At 42.2% G+C, this 21,184-nt stretch overlaps 2 protein-coding genes across 4 annotated transcripts in view; both read left to right on the top strand.

The window, feature by feature from the left end:
* On the top strand, window positions 1-3,957 carry LOC107388301 (uncharacterized). 2 transcript variants are annotated; one of them, XM_054736499.2, is made up of 3 exons: window positions 1-210; window positions 2,555-2,785; window positions 3,733-3,957. In XM_054736499.2, exons 1-2 carry the CDS (start codon window positions 20-22, stop codon window positions 2,781-2,783), a joined length of 420 nt encoding a protein of 139 aa, XP_054592474.2. In that variant the 5' UTR covers window positions 1-19; the 3' UTR covers window positions 2,784-2,785; window positions 3,733-3,957. The 2 variants fall into 2 exon arrangements, 1 of the variants encoding a protein (XP_054592474.2); XR_008560523.2 differs by having other exon boundaries at window positions 2-210; window positions 2,555-2,837.
* A 2,342-nt stretch (window positions 3,958-6,299) lies between these two features.
* The window catches only part of sap30bp (SAP30 binding protein), a 19,714-nt gene continuing 4,829 nt past the window's right edge, over window positions 6,300-21,184 (top strand). For both annotated transcript variants that reach the window (XM_015963760.3, XM_015963759.3), the window contains exons 1-4: window positions 6,300-6,458; window positions 7,417-7,529; window positions 8,853-8,897; window positions 18,174-18,213. In XM_015963760.3, the coding sequence (XP_015819246.3) occupies window positions 6,350-6,458; window positions 7,417-7,529; window positions 8,853-8,897; window positions 18,174-18,213 (307 nt within the window). In that variant the 5' untranslated portion in view covers window positions 6,300-6,349. The remainder of the gene's footprint in view (window positions 6,459-7,416; window positions 7,530-8,852; window positions 8,898-18,173; window positions 18,214-21,184) is intronic.

The raw sequence follows: 21,184 nt of genomic DNA, 5'->3' as shown, positions 1-21,184 counted from the left end.
TCATTTCCCTGTGCCCACAATGACTCAGTCACTCTCGCCCTGGAGCAAGGCAGGAGCTGCCTCCACTCTCTGCCATAGTGGACATCATTCTTTGAACTATTTCACTAGTTTCAGAGCTTTGCGTGGACCTGAAGCTGGTTGTTCTCAGCCGGTGTGTTGGGGCTCACTGAGCTGTGGTTGGATCACCTTACAGGACACGGCCATGGTCAGGTGAGCTCCAGAACACCAACGAGACCCTCACAGAAGCATGTGTTCATTTTATAGAAAGCTTTCCCAGATTATATTCTGTCTGCTTTAAAGGAAAACTCATCAATGTCCATTTTGTTTACCAGCTAGAATAAATGAAGAAAGATGTGATGAGCAGCAAAGCATTTCACTAAAGAACAAGTGAAACAGTCTCCTGAGGGACAAAGAGACACCGGTGATGGAGAACAGTAGAAACTAAAGGCGTTATGTAGTGAACCTGAATAGGCTCTTTTAATTATGTAGAGTAATGGTTTATGCTCTTTTATGAAATAGGAACCATCCTACATATTTTATAGTTTTAAGAAGACTCAAAGGTTGTTTTCATCGATAAACTGTCGATAATATCCGTGGGTCTGTGTTTCAGTTCAATGAAGAGACAAGTTTGAAAGTTAAAAGATTTAATTCTTCAAATTTACCTAATAATTTTGAAATGACAAGCATATGAAACAACAATCAACATTGGCAACTTTGTTGAACAATCTTTAACAGGTGATATTGTAAACTTGCTCAAATAGACCTTGTTTTGGAGGTGCTGAAGATTGAGAGTGATGTGATGTGATTATGGATGCGTGTGTGCAAAATGTAGTGAAAATTGAGAATAAGATGAGGTGAATGCGTGTGTGTATCTGATTTTGCTTCAGGAAGAAACAGGTGTCTGAGTGAAAGGGGGGAATGTAACGTGAGGAAATATGGGTTTTCTGTGCCAAAGGTCATTTGACTCGGCTGGGTCAAGAGCTGGGTCGCTGAGAACTTTCACCCACAGATTAAGACCTGAACGCCAGCGAGTCTGGGAGAAACAATAACATCTGAACACCTGCAGTGCCAGAAGATGTGTTCCCATGGAAAAGCTAGTCATAATAGAGTCTTACGCTTCTTTTGTTTATTAATGCTAAATAATCATTTTACCATTTTACTCATTATAAATGTGTTTTAATCAAATGAATGATTATTATGCTTTGGGTAATCATAACTATAATGAATCCATACTTAATTAAATAATGTTTGAAGATATTTTAGTGGTGACCTTCACACACTCAAACACTCACTCACACACACACACTCTCTCACAGTAAACTCCAAAACACATTTGCTGACGCACAAGTTTTGCTTTGAGAAGAGAAAGGCTTTTGGTAAGTTTCAGTCTTATGATTCAGTTCGAGTTGGTCAACGAGAGAGAGAGGACGTGTGAACAACCGCTAACGGGGGAACGGAGCCCACCGGCTCCTTCCCCCCCCCCCCCCCCCCACCCCCACCCCCCCCTCCCTCACGCTGTTCCTGCCAAGCCAGACAGGACAGCTGAATTACAACCGCTAACGCAGACTCGTCCCGAGTCTTTTGATTTTCTGAGTAATTAACTTAAGAAAGCGCATCTGCAAACGCTTTATTATCAACGTGTACCGAGGTCATCTCTGGACCGGGTCACAGCACGCCTTCGTCTTCTCTGCCAGCCGAGGTGTCACCCCTGGATGAAGCTTCGTCCTTCGACGTCCCGGGTCTAAAAGAGGGTCCGAATACGGTGAGGCAGTCCACGACAGATAGCATCTGATGCATCTTTTCCAACAAAACCTAAGTTTATTCAAACCATCACTTTTCACTCAGACACCTGTTTCTTCCTGAAGCAAAATCAGATACACACACGCATTCACCTCACCTTATTCTCAATTTTCACTACATTTTGCACACACGCATCCATAATCACATCACATCACTCTCAATCTTCAGCACCTCCAAAACAAGGTCTATTTGAGCAAGTTTACAATATCACCTGTTAAAGATTGTTCAACAAAGTTGCCAATGTTGATTGTTGTTTCATATGCTTGTCATTTCAAAATCATTAGGTTAATCTGAAGAATTAAATCTTTTAACTTTCAAACTTGTCTCTTCATTGAACTGAAACACAGACCCACGGATATTATCGACAGTTTATCGATGAAAACAACCTTTGAGTCATCTTTAAACTATAAAATATGTAGGATGGTTCCTCTTTCATAAAAGAGCATAAACCATTACTCTACATAATTAAAAGAGCCTATTCAGGTTCACTACAGTTATATAAAACACCAATAAAATCAAAGTGTCATGGTCTACTTGAGCAGGAGGAGGGTATTCGTGTTTCAGACTCTACATGCAGGCGCTGATTGTTCCACAGACCAGGAGCAGTGACTCCTGTGGGCCGAAATGTTTCAGATCAGCAACGATAGCTTGAGTAAATAAAACGTACTACTTTCAAATGATCATTGATTAGGTGAACAAAACCATCCACAAGGGTTGAGGGTTGAATTTCTGTCTGCTTTACCTTCCTGTGCAGTGTGCTGGAGCAGCCGAGTCGCCCGGGTTCCTTTGATGACTTGGCTGAGCTGTTCCTGCACCGTCTGCAGCAGGAGCCATGGGCGCTGGGTGGCTTCGTGGTCATGGTGGTGTTCGTTCTAGGAGTGCTGTCTCTGGTTCTCTTTGCTCTTCTTTATGGACGCTGCCACGACACGCAGGAAAGGACGCAAGAGAGGAAGAAAGAGCTAAGGGATAATGCAGCGATTTAAACGTGAGCGGGGTGACAGGCATGTGACTTTCAAAGTAAAGTTTATGACTCAAAGGTATGTTCCAATTTTGGAAAATATTTTCACACCAGGGTGTTAAATCCTGCTCTAAAGTACAAATCTAAATGACAACCTCTTGTTTCCGACTTAATGAGAGAAAATAAAATCAGAATAATAATCACAGGAGAAAATATTAGCTTCACATCACGACTTAATTTCCTTTTAATGCTTGATTAGGTGATGAGTGAGGATGGTACCAAATATCCAAAACTATAAAATAAAGTAATGCAAGCTATTTCCTTTGGTCCCACACAGAGCTGTAGCTTATTGGTATAAAACAAAAAAAATTATTATTTTTTTGTATTTTTGTATTTTTCAAAATGCATTAGCTTAGCTTATTATTAGCTTGGACAGTAAAAAGAAGAGGTAGCAGAACAGCTGATACTGTTTATGTACCGTTACTTCCACCATGTTTCCCAACCCTAATGCTCACTGTGCACGTGTCTACATGTAACTACTCTTGTATTTAGTGTCTTGTCTTTTTATTTTGCATTCTTGGTCACTTTTGTACTCCTTGGCCATTGGTCTGAGTTGTGGTAACGCACAAATGTCCCCACTGTGGGATAAATAGTCTTATCTTATTGTAATTTAAAGGTGTGAAATTAAAAGCAACGCTGGTAACTTTTGTTCTAGTTTTTTTTTAGACGGCCAAATAATTTTTTTTTGTAAAATTTAAATATACTTTATGAAGTCCTACATGGTTCCTTAGCCCACTAGTGGAGGATATAAGCAGTTCCAAATGTATATATACGTTTTTAATTGTTATGTAATTACATAGTGAATTGTGTTATTATTGAAACTTTCAATTTAAAAGGACATTTTTAATTGTTGTTTCATGTATTTGGCTTTGAAAAGCGAAACATGACCTGTTTAAAACTTCTTTGTGCTTCAGGGAGAATCTGCTTCTGTCGTCGGTTCGGTTTGGTTTTCCCTCAACTCCCCAGGTGAAGGTGCATACCTGTCCGCCGTCAGCTCACCTGTTTGCAGTCACCATCCCATAGTTCAGTAGCTCCTTGCTTCATCCCTGACTTGTCAGATCCTTCTGTTAACCCCACCCTGTTGGTTCCTGCTTTATTCTGAGTGCTTCAGTTTTTTATTAAAAGTATTTTGGAGTTAACCTGCCTCCTTCTTGGTAGCGATGCCAAATGAAGCTTCATGGGACAATGAGGCGTTCCAGCCCATTGTTTTGCCCAAAGGTTCACCACAAGAAGCTTCGTTTACTTGATCATTCAAGGTCATTGAGGGTTTTGTAAAGGCACTGCACATCAAACGTTCACTCAGATGACCGTCATCAGCAGCGCCGAAGCCCCACCCACTAGCATCATGCGCTGTGAGTAGAGCACCAGGGTCGAACACTGTGGCGGAGAGGATCTGCCAGAGCTCTGATGAAATAAGCTCTTTGATTTTCTTGCAAAGATTGAAGAAAATCTACATCTTAAATTTATTTGAATTTAAAAACGTATCATTCATAACAAGCTTTTCGCTATGTGTACACAGGAAGTTACCAAACAAACATTTTTTACTATTTTTATATTCCAGAGGCTGCAATTACATATTTCAATTTCATTATAACAGCTCATCCTTGTAACTGAGTGGCAATAGCTAGTAGCTCTACTAATGAACTCTTTAAAGTGCAGTTAACACATGTCAAAATTCATGCACCTGTCCTGTGCATTTATGAACTTTAAACTGCATCGCTGCTCCAACACACCTGAATCAAATGACTTCATTCCCTCATTAGCGTGTCATTCAGCTCTGCAGAGAGATAGTAACAAGTTATTCATGTTTTTCAGGCGTGCTGCAGAAAGAATGCAGGATAGTGGCTCTCCAGGACGGGACCCTGTGCATCTTAACTCAGTTTTTCTGTAGCCCTGGCTTTGTTTTCATAGTTACTCAGGAGGCAGACTACAGCAAAAAAGCTGGTAAGCACTGCCAGCAAGGGTTAGAGGGATGATGGTGTCAAGTATTTTGTTCTCCTTGATGCGTCCAATGACCCTTTTCACATGTATCCTTAACTGTGTAATGTCTGTGTAAGAAGCACTTCATCGTGTGTCAGCTGTAAGTTTATACTGAGAAAAGGCGCCAGGTCATCTACTCTGAAGCCATGGTCCACCATAACGGTCATGTCTTCATCCAGAGAGGGGATGACGCCAGGTCACCTAAACAGCCAGAACACGGTGGTGAAACAAACGTGAGGGCACCTACCACACCTACCAATACTTTCAGTGCACAGTGGGATTTATTCTGTGAAAATATCTCACGCTGTTAGAGTGATGACGAAGGTGTCTGACATCTCATCTCCCTACAGTCAACAATGACTTGGGTATCAGAGTACTTTCCAAACACACTGGGTGTTACGGCTTCAATCGCATCAGGAGACACTGTGCCAAGTAAGGTGTACAGAAAATTGATCCAGGTTCTGATGATTCTGCTGAGGGTCAAATAACAACAACATTAATAATAATAATAATAATAATAATAATAATAATAATAATAATACATTTAATTTAAAAACTGTCTTTTATTGACACCCAAGGACACTTTACAACAACGGGCATAAAATAAAACAAGATAAACACAGTACATAAATATGTAAAGACACTAAGTTGTTAACATTTAAATGACGTTAAGAAAACTTAAAACTAGGTGGTAAAAGCTTGTCTGAAAAGGTGGGTTTTGAGTTTTGATTTAAAAACTGCAAGAGAGTGAGTGATGCAAAGGTCGAGGAGAGAATTTCAGAGGTGGGGAGCAGAGCGACTGGATGCTCTACTCCCTATGGTGAGCAGGGGAGCCGAGAGTTGATGAATGTTGAAACGGTCTCCTATAGAGACAGGTACAGCAGGAACAGTTCATCAATCATCGCAAGGCATCAGTTCTATAGCCTGGCCTGACACACTCGTCCTCACAAAAGAAAATAAGGAAGCATGGGGCTGACCAGGCTATCAGTTCTGGTAGAGAAGAGATAAAAGTGTTTAAAATTAATGCTAAAAGGAAACAGTGTTTTTAAGAGTGTACTTGTCAGAATACAGCTTAAAAGGTAAAAACTAAATTAAAAAAAAAAACATTGATGTATAAATGTTCTCACTAGTTGACCAGCTGGACCCATGCCCTTGTCAGCTGTTGCACTGGAAACAGATGGATGTCTACCAGCACACACAGTCCTTGATGCTGCAGGTTCAGTCTGCTGTCACAATTCCATTAGATAGTGGTAGATGATGACTTTTTCACTTTAGTTATAACTAAAACAATACAAGCCTGAAGCTGACGGCCTGAATCTGTGTCTGCAGCGACATCCTTCTCCCTGTGTTTGTGTAATAACTTATAGCTTAATAACTTATTTAATCTGTTTATAAATAACAACAGCACAGAGATGGACTGGTCTAAAAACTAACTATCCACTTGCAATACACCAAATCATTTTCATAAAATACATAAAAGTTCAGACAGCGGGCGGAAGCGACAGACCTGACGTTGTTCTGACGTAATTAAGCTGCGACCAAACCAAACGTATGCGACGAACAGTAATGGCGAGCGGTAAAAAGAGTTCTTTGCTGTCGTCTTTAGCCGTCTATGGAGACGATTCGGAACCAGACTCAGACCCCGAACCTGAAGATTTAGGTGTGTTGTGGTACTTTGTCTGCTCGAGTAACAGTAAAACGCCGTCATTCTCAGTTAGTAGCGAGCGTGGAGCGCTAATGTCGAGGCTAATGTTTGCTTCTAGCTAACCCAACGCGTCCAGTGGGCTCATTTTATACTACTTATACTAGTTATTTAAACAATGTTGACATCTCAGATAATTAAGAGTGTTTTTTGTCAAAACAGGTGCTACTTCTGTGCGTATCGTTCATGCTTTGTAAGCGGAAGTTGAATGTTTGAATGCCCAAGTGTCTTTTAATCTTATTTAACTTTTAAAAGTGCGGTGTTATGTTGAGAAATGTTCCTCCGCCAAGTTGTTTTAAGCAATGACATTCCAGGACACTTACTGGAACATATAATGCTTTGATCTTGTCTTGGAGGAGACGCGTTATCTTCTCTGATGACTGAATATAACTAGTGGAGATAGTTTAAAGTAAAGATGCCTTTGCCCATTACCCGAACCCATGGAGGAGGAGACGGTGTTTACTGTTCAGAGGATTTACCTGATTCAACAGAACTCTTCTTTCACGTGTGCTAACTTCTTATTACTCTTTGATCCCTAAGTATATGAAGCTAGATGATATTGGCATGGTTGAATGTTGTGATAGGTGTAGAAATAATCAATTCTGGTGCTCTTCTTAGATTAAGAGATTTTCTTTGTACCCCCAACTATTGAATATATTTATTTGGATTCCAGTACAGTTGGATTAGGATTTGATTTTAAATATGAGCATGGCTAGTGTCTGCTGACAGACAAAACCATGTCAGCAGGAAACTGTTGCAGCTATAATGTACTTAAACATTTCTTGACGGAACACCTGTTTGGTTAGTTCTGCATTCAGTCTTAGTGAAATGGATGGGATATAAATACTAGTTACCGTGATTAAAAACAAAATCCAAGTCCTGACGTACCTGTTTGATGATTTCCTCTTTCTGCCAGTGCTGAGAGGAGCTGGTAGTCTCATACATTACTACGGCGATGATGACCTGATCCAAACCAAGATCGCCGATGACAAAAGCTCCGAAGATGAAGACAGCAGAGACAGTCATTCGGTCAGTATTGGAGCTCCTTCTAGTTCAGGTTTTTGTTGTAGTTCACTTGTTTGTGTTTTGTTTTAAACAAAAGTAAATAAAGTTGGGAAGATTTTAACGTTTGCATCCGTCCCAAAACACCATAAGACGTCATATCATAGGTCTTTCTAACATCAGATAGGTAGACAATAACATGCTCATCGTCCTTTCATTCAGGCTTTGTACAGCACACAATGGAAGGAAATTTCAGTTTTCGTGTGAAGTGACCGTAGCGTGGTTGATGCTTCATGGTGTTTTACTAACCCACTTTATCAGTCTGTTGTTTTCTTTGTTACCAACTAAAACAGCATTTTAACCATCACCCCGGAGTTCCCTGTTCTCATTAAATTTCTCTTTTTTGTGAAATAATTGTAAATTTACAAATAAAATTATTTCTGGTACTTTTAAAATTGTATTAAAAGTATTTATGACTTTAGTTAAAATTTTGAAAATAAAATAATTCATGTTATTGTGGCACCTTTGGTCCTCCAAGGTCAGGGGTCTTTTCTAATTATTACCCACAGAGTTGCAACAGCAGAGACTCCAAAAATCACTGGTTGAACCAAATAAAAAGCTAAATAAATGAAATTATAATGAAACACAAACAGCTTCAACCCAAATTTTACCACTGATTAGTGTGTGGCTATTACATTTACATCAGTTATAGTGAAAATATTCTAGCAGGTATTATTTTAAGTTGTGTTTGAGTTGTGGAGATGCTCTGGAAACCCCAGAGTCTGCGTTTCCTGGCCAAGCTGCCCATAGGTGTGTGTGTATGATTGGCCCGGCATGACACAAACCACAGGGAAGCAGTTGGCTCTACATGGCCAATGCAGATGCCATGGTCCTAGCAGGGCCAGCCTGAGCTGACCATGGTGTAAATGGCCATACTTAACAGGAAATGGTATCCCAGATTAGTGTGTAAACGTCTGACCACAGCAGAGTACAGCAAGGTGACATGAAGAATGCTGCATATTCCTGTTTCACAGGTGACATTTATTTCTGCTCATCTCTGAAGACTTTTGGAACCGTAGACATAATGATGGTACATTCACAGAAACCGTAAACCTTCAAGCCTCAGAGGTGGAATAGTTCATGTTTTTTCTTTCCATGCTCATGTACACGGCACCGTGTGTCAGAGTAAAAATCTATCTTTTTCCAGACCTGGTCAGTTTCACTACTGGGAATGTGTCTGAACCTTAAAACCCCAGTGGTTGCTGTCTGCTCTTTACTCCCTGGTACCTGTCCTTTTCCTCCCACCTCTGATCCTTACAGTGTTAACCCTTTACGTTTTTGTTTTTATAGGAAATGGACAAATCAGACGAGGGGAGGGACGAAGATGATGTTGAGGTATTTGAACAGCTAACTGTTGTGGGTTAGATAATGGTTCTGTTCACTAGATGGTGCTGTGGGTTCACGTCTGTGGTGGAACGAGCTGGCTGGGCTATTGGACTCAAGTTCCTCCACCACCGATGTTTATGTCTGGAACCACTAGTGAGTGTTTGTTAGAGATCACCACTCTCCTTGTTAACTCTGCGTGTGTGTTCACTGAGGTAATCATTTCACGTGCTCTTTCTCTGTCGCTCCCTCTCACCATCTCCATGTCTCGCTCTCCTTCTTTGTGTCCGTCTCTCTCTCTCCCACTGTCTCTCTCTCTCTCTCAACCTCCAGTCAGAGAAGCTGCCCTCACTTTGAGGCTTGTCGTTACAAAGTGTCTTTGATAAACAGAAGTCTGATAAGCTCTGAGTGTTGTCTCCTAAATGAGCCAAGTAGAGGAGATAACAGCAGTAGCAATGTAAGCGTTATGCTAATCGTGACACGGTTTCACAACAACTCCTGTTCTTACATGTTATTCCAAATGAAAGTTTTCTGTATGACATGCTTTGTTTCTGGTTGGGGGACTGGATGTTGTCTTAGCCTGTGGCTATTAACAACTTGTGTTTGGTATGGGTGCAGTCTGCTGTAATGATGATGTCTGAAATCATTCATGTTAGATGTAAATGTAAACTCTCTTGTGCTACATCTTTTTAGAGAGGTACAGTAAAATAATTATTTAGAGTTAAGTGGTTTCTGTAGTTGTGTACAGCTCAGTAGTCTTGTGGGTTAATAAATAATAGTTATTGTTGGTCTTGATGCAGTAAAGGTCTGAAATCAGCATCCTGTCACATTAAGGGCGAGCAATAGAGCCTCACAACTGTCTCTGTATGTCAAGGAAATGTGTAATAGTGACGATGCTGATGGGATTTAGACGGGTAAGATGTACTTCCATTGATGTGTTTTGACATTGGCGTGTGGATGATGATGGTATGTGCATGTATATAATTCTACAACATCCATCTTACACCGCAATACTAGAGACACCAATAAGGCTAAAGCAAGCGTGGGTATTTTCCAGTGGTGTCTAACCCGGGCCTTTAAGGTGGACAATCAGACATGTTTTCATGGTTTACCTGATCCAACACACCTGATTACCTGTTGAGCAGCTCACCAAGCTCTGCAGAAGTCTGTTACTCACCTACTGATGACACTCAGGGGCCTCATTTATCAAGCTTGCTTACGCACAAAACGGGGTCGGAAAACTGCGTAAGCAACTTTCCATGCAAAATTTGGGATTCATGAAAGAAAACTTAGCGGAAAAATGTGCGCTACTTTAAGTTAACTAAGGACCTGGCTTACACACCTGTTGGACATGGAGAGCATCTGCAGTGCTGCTGCTCAGAAGATACAATTATGAAATCCTGCAGCATTATCACTTGTACCGCTTCGTTTTCACACAGAACAAGACCCCCACACGCACACACATCCGCACACACTCTCACACACACACACACACATGAGCGCGCACACACACACAGCCTGAAGCGCAGAATACTGGATGCAGAATATCAGCAGGGGGACAGATTGAGACAGAACGTCATGCGTCTGTGACAGTGTGTGTCCTGTCACTGTGACCCGATTGATCATGCGTCCTGGCTACTTGTACAGGGGAGATCTCTGTTTGGCTGACTGGTTAGCACGTGTGACTTTCACCCAGGAGTCTGGGGATCTAATCCCGATTGGACCCATTTTTTTATATGCGCCACAGATCTCTCTGAAGAACTCAGCATTGACGGCTTCAGCAACGCTGTGCCACTCCGTGGATTTTCTCTTATTTGTTTTGCAAAAGCACTTCCTTTCATTTCTCCACCTCACCCACAAGTACCTCAACTTCTGCTTGTGTGAAATTGCGCTTCCTTGATCTGCCTTGATCTACGGTCACCATGTCATTGGCGGAGCGTTGCAACAGCCGGATTATGTATATGCATGAGATCCACAAGGCACTTTGCATTGACTATTTATGGCAGTAAGTGGGCGTGGTGAGGGCGGGATGTGACTAAAATGCAGCTGAGAAACATTCTCGTTAGTCTCTGATTTATGAAGTGGAGATTGCGTGCAGCTGTGTGTACTCCATGTTTGATAGATCACAAACCTACTTGGCGTTAGTACATTTTTTTGCTGAGCTCAAGTACGGTTTTAGTAAGGATTCTATGCCATGTTTGATAAATGAGACCCCTGGTGTGTAGGAGCAGAGAAACCTCTGTTGGACGGTAGCCCTGGAGGAGCAGGACTGGACACTATTGAAATACTACAAATGTCTAACAAAGATATTTAATATCTACTAGGACTGGGCGATATGGCCTAAAATCAGTATCACGATATAATGAGGATTTCACCTCAATAACGTTAAATGGACGATAACTACAGGTATGCGTAGAATCAAAGTTCTCCACTAGATGGGGCTGTCACATGTATTACATTGAGTCACATTTTTAGTGACTGGAGGTGGCACAGCTTCCTAAAGGGACATGAATGTTGCCAACCTACACACATTCATTTTTTATTATCAAATGTATTGTAATGGGGAAAAATGATCTCGATAAAAGTCTGAAATTTCGATAGCAATAAATTTTCGATTTGTTGCCCAGCCCTAATATCTACTGATTGAAGAGATATCATGAGTGCCTTATTAGTGAAGTTTGTATGATTACCCAACAGTTAGATTCAGTTTTCCTTTTTTGCTGGTTTAAAATATGAAATGTTTGGGAACCACCACTTGGACCTAGGGGTTGTATCGACTAGTCGACTTCACCGCTCTGTAGTGACTTTTTATGCCTGTCGTCGACTAGGGCTGGGGGTAAACGATTATTTTTAAAACGATTATTCTGACGATTATTTTATCGAATAGTCGACTATTCTAATGACTATTTAGAAAATTAATCTAATGTTTATTTTTCTATTGCACAATTAACAAAAACCAGAAAATCTCAAATAAATTCCTCAAAAAAATTGATAAATTCTTACTGTAAGAGAATAAACACTACAGGCCTTCCATTTTGTATAACACTGCGTTTATTGTGTTGCGGTTGGTTATGTTCTGGTGACATGTAGAACTTGGGAGTGCAGGCTGCTGCCTGAGAGGTGGTAGAAGATGGAGTGTCTCCATGCTGCTTTGTTTTGGTCACTTATGTGCCTGAGGCGAGTGGTCTTACGGGTTAAACCAAACTCAAGGTGATATTTTACACTAAACCGAAAACCCACAACACTCTAAATGTAATAAAAGGGAGATCTACACCACAAAAAATATGAACTCTAAACCAAAACGTAACAGCTTATCCCAACGCAAGAAGCTGTTAGCGAAGATGCTAACAGTAGCTTTACCAACATTAAGTTCAAGTTACCAAGTTTAAATAAACCAAAAACACCCAGCAGCAAACAGACCAGCACGGAGGAGAGACTGCTACCACCAAAACAGCTCTCCTCATGTCTGAAAGAAGCTCCTTAATGAAGGGAGAAGCGCTCCCGGTGATTTTCTACATCTGCGATAGACACGAAGCAGCGCATCTGACCCCGGAAGTTGTTGCCCGTTGCCGGGAGACGAAGGCGGGCAAAACAGGAAAATAATCTAGTAGTGGACGGACGTTGTTCCGGGTCTTCGGTATTTGGCGGAGATGTTAGTGAAGGCGGAGAAGAGGGCGAACTAGAGGAAAAACAGGCAGATTCTTCCTCTATTTACAAACTCCTGGGGATGCAACAAGTGGGCGCGGTGCGTCGACTTCCGGATCTGACGTCGACAAATTTTTAGAATCGAGCCGTCGACTTCGTCGAGGCTTCGCTACAGCCCTATCGTCGACTAGTCGCTGTCACGTGATAATGACCGACAAGACGCAGTCCTCGGAAAAGACAGCAGGTGACAAGCTCCTGCGCGTCAGGAGGCAACGCGCTGTGCCAGAGCGTCGGTACCGACACCCGCAGTAAAACGGACATTTAACCAAATTGGGACGTTTACCCTCTTGCAATTTAACCTTCCCCTCACCCCCATCCTAACCTTAACCAGCTTGCGTATGCAAAGCTCTGATCGTTGACGCGCTCCAGACATCTGCGTCCTGAGCACGGCCACAGTAACATTATCAAATCACATGTCGCCACCTCAAAAACTAATTTAACACGCAATCGTTCATGTCGGCTCATTTCCTTTTATGTTTCCTGTCTTTTATTTGTGCCTGATGCGTTTCGCTGCTGTGGAGCGGAGCGCATCACCTGTTTTGTCCTCCGGTGACGCACCTAACTGATGCGGCCGGCGTGCACTCCGCTGTTTTTGCGGTCGGTAGATCTTTTAGAACTGCAGTTCAAAGGTAACTCATAAGGTAAAAATATATGACCCCAGGTAGCAGTTTCTCTTTAGGATTGAGAGGAGATGCAGGAAGATAATAAACAGGCAGGACAGAAAAATAGTCAAATAAAAACACGTTAGTTTTTGTACCTGCTGGTTGCAACAAACAGACACCATTGAAGGTAATCAGAAGTGAGGAACAGAACATGAAATAATTATTTTAATGTTTAGAGCAGCAGGAACTCTGAGAGGCTGCAGGCGCATCAGTGAGTTTGCGGCCGCTGCGCAGGGGGAGGGGGGGGGGCCTGAAGCAGGGGGAGGGGGGAGAGGGCTGAAGCAGGGGGAGGGGGGAGAGGGCTGAAGCAGAGCAGTATAGATGCAGAAACTACCGTTGGTAAAAGAAATGTTTAACTTTGAAAATGTGGGCACAATTTTAATTGTCAAAAACTCCAGCGAACCAACCCGCTTCAGGTGTATGACATCATCAACGACTAGTCAAAGTCGACTCGATTTTCATTACTTGACTGTCGACTTTAAAAAAAATTAAGTCATGCAGCCCCTACTTATATTTCTATGTCGATGCTTGGACCACATGCATGTGTCCCCTCCTCGATGTGCCTTCACTGCCTGCCTTTACTCTTTGCTGATACACTCACCACCAGGAACAAAAGTCACACACACTAAAGTTTTGTTTTAAAAGACCTGCATTGTGCTGTTTACACTTACCAGAGCAACATTAGGCACAATATATGATAAAAGGCTACCGCTGGCACTAATGCAATAACATTTTGTCATTACATGTAAATTATCTTCATGAGCCATTATTTCTACCTGGAAATAAAACACTTCCATCAGATCAAACCCTGACACCCCACAGCTGCAGAACCGGAGACCAAAAACCTACCGTCCTGTCCCATTCAGCCCTCCATATGTTATATTTATAAAGAGTCTACGCCTCTCAAGTGTTGGTGATGGTGGAATGAGGACAGCTGGACAGACGGCTAGATGACGTGCACAGAGCATGTGAAGGGCATCTAAATGCCAAACAAATGTCAGCTGTGGATCAATAATCAGAGTTTGTTGGCTCTGTCTCAGCAGGAGCTGTATTTACTATACATTGACTGTTTGGGGTTCTGCCAACAGGCTGTGTTTTCAGCCGTTGTCCTCCCTCCTCCTCACCGTTTGGATGGGCTCAGGATCATTCCTGGCGTGCCCTTTGTGTTGCTATGTGACGGTGTGGTTTCTCTGAACAACAGCACTGTTCTGCTGCCTGAACCTGTGTTACCTTCGCAGTGTTGGCACAGCAGGCTGCATATTTTAGAGGCTCCTCCTCTTGTTGAGCCAAAGTATTTGCTGCAAACTGCCTTCGATTTACTAGAGCTTCTCATCTCAGAAACTGTTTTATTACACTGCTTTAGTGGCTGTTTCAGCTCCACATGGAAAAAGCTTAGTGTCTTTTACTGAGCTGTTACTAGAGATGAGCCGATGGGAGATTTTAACAATATGATCACCGTGAACTAGCTAGCTAGAGGGATTTATCTGGTGCTCCCGTTAAATAGAGCTTTTCACACTCAGGCTCTACACGATGCAGAAGCATTCCTCTCTAGGAAGAAAGAAAACTATCTTTTAAATAACGCTTCTCAAGATAAAAATCACGAGGTGCTCTAAGTCTCTTCTAAGTTATCATCCGTCATAGGTCTGATGTTAGCTGCAGTCTTTTTTTGTCACAAGGAAAATTGGCACCCATGGCCTCGCCCAGCTTGACTTGCAAACATTTGCATATCATGACTCATAAATCTGCCCCCCACCCCAGTCCTCTGACAAACCTCTACCACTGAACCAGAAGGAGCAGAGCTTTTTCCCCACAGAAAACGGCACACAAGGCATTCATTCATACTGCAGCAACAACGGACGAGACCTTTCACAAACCCATAGAACCTGTCATAGGTAGATGAGCGCTGTGGGGTTCGTTCTTGGGAAGGTCTGCCGTGTTTGTGTTATATTAACAACTTTGTTTTAATATTCACTCCTGTTAACATGCTAAGCTAACAAAAGCTAGTTGCTCACTTGTCAGTTTGTGTACACTTACTGGTCACTTTATTGGGTATACCTGTCCAACTGCTCGTTAATGCAAATGACTAAACAGCCATCACATGACAAGATAGACTAGTGTCATTGAACTGTTTGTATCTGCCGGGGTCAGCTCATTGAAAGCTGCTTTAAGAAATTGTATGTATAAATTTATGTCGCCTTAATGTCTCCAAGAGTAGTGTCATCCTAATACTAACACTAGGTATAGTTCCATGCTGTACACTACACTTTTAAAATATGGAAGCACTGGTATGAATGTCTCCTGTAGGATACAGATCTTTGCTGTTTTTATTTTATTTTTTAATGTCTCCCTTGTATAGATTTTTATGTATTCATTGGACCATGTCTCTGCAATAAAGGTTACTTACTTACATGGTGGCAACTCGGTGCATTTAGGCATTTAGACATGGTCGAGGCGATCCGCTTCAGAACGAGGAAGGATGGTAATTCAAGTGACTTTAAGCGTGGCATGGTTGTTGGTACCAGACAGGCTAGTCTGAGTATTACAGAAACTGCTGGTCTTTTGGGATTGTCATGCACGACCATCTGTAGGGTCTACAGCGAATGGTCTGAAAAAGGGAAAGCATCCAGTGAGCGGCTGCTCTGTGGGTAAAAATGCCTTGTTGATGCCAGTGGCCGCACTGGTTCAAGCTGATAGAAAGGCTGCTGTAGACCTGAGACGATAACACATTTTGCTGGGCGATATGTTGTCCAACAAATTATTGACGATAAACAATTTTATTGTCGACATTATCGAGGCCAAAATAACCACTTATGTAATGTTAATGTATCATAATAATGCGAGTACACCTTTTAAAATGCAACAAATAAACCTTTGTTCAATATTGGAATGTCCAGAACCAGAACTTCTAAATAAATAAAACAAACTCAAAAAAACCCTGTCAGCAAGGTAAAGAGAAACCTTACCCGTGTTTTAAAAAAAAGAACCAAAAATGGAAACCAAAAATATTTTAATAAGGACTTTCACTCTCTATTAGAAATTATTGCACCAAAAACAATAAAATAGACGCTGTCTCTCTAAAACAACAAATACAATGGCCTATCCAGTGTCAACAACCAAAACTGCACCTCAATAATGATAAATAATTAAAATATTTCTTAAGCTTGATATATTGGGGCTGGAAAAATTATTGAGTTCCTTTTTGTCTATCGTACGATTAATTGATTTATTGATTATTTTCCCAGCCCTAGGCTACAGTAACTCAAATAACCACTAGTTACAATGCAGAAGAGCATCTCTGAACACACAACACATCGAACCTTGAGGCAGATGGGCTACAGCAGCAGAAGACCACACCAGGTGTCACTCTCAGCTAAGAACAGGAAACTGAGACTACAATTTGCACAGACTCACTAAAATTGGACAATAGAAGATTGGAAAAATGTTGCCTGATCTGATGAGTCTCGATTTCTGCTGCAACATTCAGATAGCCTGGCCTGCCAGACTCGTCCTCTGTTTAATTCTGCACAGAGAGAGAGTCTGGTAACTCACAGGCAGAGAGGCACATGAGGGGCGGGACTAGGCAGCTCAAAAATAACCATTTGGAAAAAAGACCTAAATGCCGACTGTACCGTGCGACGCTGTAGTATTTTAGCTGTAGTAAAAAAAAAAGGCATCTGGTAACGAAGCAAACATCTTTCTTTTTTTTCAAGAACTGCTGTTAGCGCTCCTACTTGGCAAATAAACCTGTTGATATAATATGTAGATACATAAACTTGTTCATATTCAGTACAAGCTACATAGATAATTTTTGCTTCCATTAGTTGAAAAATGAGAAAATAATCGTGAATTAAACCGCAGTTTCCATATTGAAGAACGAAAATCGCAATAAGGTTATTTTCCAAAGTCGTTCAGCCCTACAGTCATGTCGATATGGACCAAAATCTCTGAGGAATGTTTCCAGTTCCTTGTTGAGTCTATGCCACAAAGGACAAAGGCAGTTGTGAATGCTCATACTGGACCGGGAAGGGAATCTATTAGCACATTAGCCCCACCGGGCATTTTCTTCATCAGCTGCCATTGGTGTCTTTTCTCATTTCTGACTATAACCACAGTAAATCCAAGGGCTACGTAGGCTTCGTTGTACAAGAAGCCCAAAGCTGCGTCATCGCCGAATCTTCTCCCCAGCGTAGCTGCTACCTACTACATGGCCAGATTAGTAGTTTCTCCACCTTTAATGCTCATTCTGTCATGTTGGTAGAACGATATGAAGCTCGCTAAAGCCAGCCATTTTACTTCTTCTACTTCTCTGTTTTTGGTTCAGTGATGTCACTTTGGTGAGTTGAGCATTTGTTCTCTACGTTTATTCACACAAAATCTTAGTAACTTGCTGCCTGTTAAAAAAGCGCTTTGTTGGCATCAAAATGTGTCTTTAAAATCCACGGACATCATATATTAAATCCATGGCACATATCAAACGGATCAGAAAGTAACCTTATGAGACTTGCGTTAGCTTTTCAACAGCGGAAGTAGATGGGCGTGGCTTAGCTCCCCATTTTCTGGTGTCTTTCTGCTGGCCACCATCTCCTGCTCTGGGGCCTTCGCTGTTCCCTCCATCAGCTCTGTGAACCAGTGACTAACTGTGTAGGCTGCTGGGTTTAACAGGCAAGTGCTGATGCCACCGAGTAACTGCAGGCTGGTTTATCATCCAAGCATGAAAACACAAACTAAAAAGGTCCTCCACTATAAATAGTGGGACACTAAATGAAAGGTACTGCTCTAAATCTTGAGTTTACTTCTCAGAGGCTTTTTAAGACCTCTGCCTTTTCCCAAATCTAAGCACCAGTGAGTTAACAATTCAGTCAACATGTGACCTAAACCCTACGTGTGTGTTTGTCTCTCCTCCCCCTCTCTTTGATTGCAGATCTCTGAAGCTGAAAAAAGGGATCCCAAGGAACTCGTTGGTGAGTAGAACAACCGGACAGCAGATCTTAATACTTGGTAAATGGTCTGTATTTGCATAGTGCCTTCTTAGGGTTCTGCAACCCCCCAAGCCGCTTCACAACACCATCAGTCATTCACCCATTCACACACACATTCATATGAGCTACGATGTAGCGACGGCTGCCCTGGGGCGCACTGCCAGAGGCGAGGCTGCCGTGCATGGCGCCACCGGTCCCTCCGACCACCACCAGCAGGCAAGGCGTGTTAAGTGTCTTGCCCAAGGACACAACAGCAGCATTCTCTGGTCAGAGCCGAGATGGAACCTGCAACCCTCTGATTACTGGACAACCTGCTCTACCTCTTGAGCTACTGCTGTTCCGATTTCTACCACCAACCAGTGCAGGGGATCACAGAGTACCCAACTTCACACTTCCTATTACGCTGACGATGTTCTGGTATAGAACCGTCTGCCGAGCTAAGACGCAAAGCTCCTTTCTCCTCTTTGGTTGTTAAAACAAAACAAGCAGGTTTACAGCCTAAAATTACCAACAGTATGTTTTATTTGTTTGTTTTTTACATCATTTTCTACAAATATCAATAAGATTTGCACTCTGTAAAAGTTTTATTCTTTTCTTAAATACCACGTATTTTACTTACTTTTGAAATATATTCAGTTACTTTGAGTTTTTCATGCAGGCTAAACATGAAAATAGTCTTCCACCCCTATTTCCTGCATTAAGACGCCGATAAACAATAGTGAAATGCTCAGATTTGAAAAGCCAGTCAGATCTACATGACACTGAACATTATCATTCATAGACTCGCCCTGTTGGCCCTGATGGGGAAGGCTGTTGTTGGTTTAGTATCCAGGAAATGGCAGAGAACATCTCGTCTAGTAGAAGCTAACTGCTGGCATTAGCCACTCCACCACACAGCAGAACTCCTCCAGGCTTGTGTTATTTAAGATGAAACAAAAACTTTGCAGAGCAAACGAGTCGGTGGTAGTCACGCTACAGTTAAGGCTCCAAAGCCTGCTGTCTTCAGCTCACCGCTCCTCTTGCTCACTTCTAGTTCCTGGAACAGGAGTGCCAGGGGACATTTTCCACCACAGAGAGGCATGTATTTATACTAGAGACCACTGCAAATGTGCTGAAAACACATGTGAACTCGGTCTTTATTTTAAAGCTTAATATTGGAAACAAAAAGGTCAGGGTTTTTTATGACAACAAATCTCGTATAGAGGATTTTTATGGAGGAGGGAGAAAATATTTCTGACTTTAATCTCAGGAAAAACGGACTTTAATCCAAGAGTTCTGAGAAAGCAATTGTACCATTGTGAGTGGCTCTTTCCCTCTTCCATGGATATTTATTAAAAACAGTTTTAGTTGTAATTTAACTAAAAGGCAGTAAAATGAATCGGGTTTCTTACATGAACTAGTGAATATTGTCTTCATGAGACATCATTAGGTTAACGTGCGATAGTCTCCACCCAGACGAGGGTCGGCATGAACCAGGTTTCTGCAAGGCCACTCCCTGCATCACTCATATATCCTGTTTGATCTGGTGCCTGGTGTCACTTGTTCTGGTGAGAGATTACTCACCAGATTCCTGTTGGGCCTGCATGGTCCACCTGTGGGTCTGTCCGTAACGACTCTGATTCAGACCAGGCCTGGCTAATGAATCACCCCACCAAGCTAACAACTCAACACTTGTGTATTTATGCTACACACCTACACACAGGTGTTCCACCTCTTAGTTATTAACAAGAGAAGCTTTCGGACCACTGCTAAATATACTTAAATACATCAGATCTATGTCAACATTTGACCCTCATCTGCAGGTGAGCAGATTCCTGGTCATCTGAGTATAGAAGATCAGTGTTAGTAGCTAATGATTTAGTTTTTCTTTCTTATGAGCACGAGACATGTCACGTATCTCTTCCAGTTTACAACAATATCAGAAATTAGGAGTGAGATGATATCGACTGTCTGTAAAAAAGCCAAAATCAAGCATCCCTACATGATGACTAGGGTTGGGTTTCGAGCATCGATAGGAACCGGGACCGTTAGTCTTTCCCAGAATTGTTAAAAGTTTTTTATTTCGATTCCTAGAATGCCGACGGAAGAGGAATCTGCGGCCGATCTCCGTGAAAAATAAACATGATCTGCGTGTTGTGATCAATGCTTTTCAGAGCTGATCACACCAGCTGTCTGTGAAGGTTATTAGCAGAGTTACCAGCAGGTGTCTGGAAATGCAAACTAAAGCAGCTACCTTCCATTCATTATTGGTATTTATGTTTTAGTGACTCACAGCCCATCCCTGACTGTACCTATGGCATCAGAGGTCTCAGGGGGACCCAGGCTGCCGCTGAGCTGGAGTGTCAACATCATAATGTACGTGTGTGTGTGTGATAGTCACCTGTCAGGTCCCGCTGTGATGTCAGAGGCAAAGGAGCCGCACGTGTTTAAATAAAACCATAAATGTACCTGACATGCAGCGATGTTGACATGGCCTGTAATTATATCGAGTCCTTCAATCCCCAAAGCGCTTTACAATACACCAGATATTCACACACTGGTGATGAGCCGCATTGAAGCCACAGCAGCCCTGCGGCTAGCTGACCAAGGTGGAGCTGCCTGGGCACCAGCGGCAGGTAAGGAGGGGCATAAGAATGGTTTACCCCCACAGGTCATGTCAGTAGGATATTAAAATGACTAAAAAGCTCAGTGTGAATGTTTCCACCTTACGCTGGGCCTGAACAGAAGGGCTCCACCACAGGATTGTTGTCCCTAAATGTCACTTGCTGTCTGGCTCCAAGCTTCCTGTTGACGGTCTGAAGGCGATCTTTGTTAGCTGATGGGATGGACTCTGTCTGACGTACAGAACCACCCTCAGGCCACAGGGCGGATTGCCGTCTGGTTTCCTGCGGGGGTCTTTTGGACTACAGCTTTCACCTCCCTGCTGCTGGAGAATAGTCCCCTAAACCCAGTA

Source organism: Nothobranchius furzeri, chromosome 16, assembly GCF_043380555.1.
Source record: "Nothobranchius furzeri strain GRZ-AD chromosome 16, NfurGRZ-RIMD1, whole genome shotgun sequence".
In the NCBI taxonomy this organism is placed as follows: Eukaryota; Metazoa; Chordata; class Actinopteri; order Cyprinodontiformes; family Nothobranchiidae; genus Nothobranchius; species Nothobranchius furzeri.
This window is presented reverse-complemented; position numbering and strand designations above follow the sequence as displayed.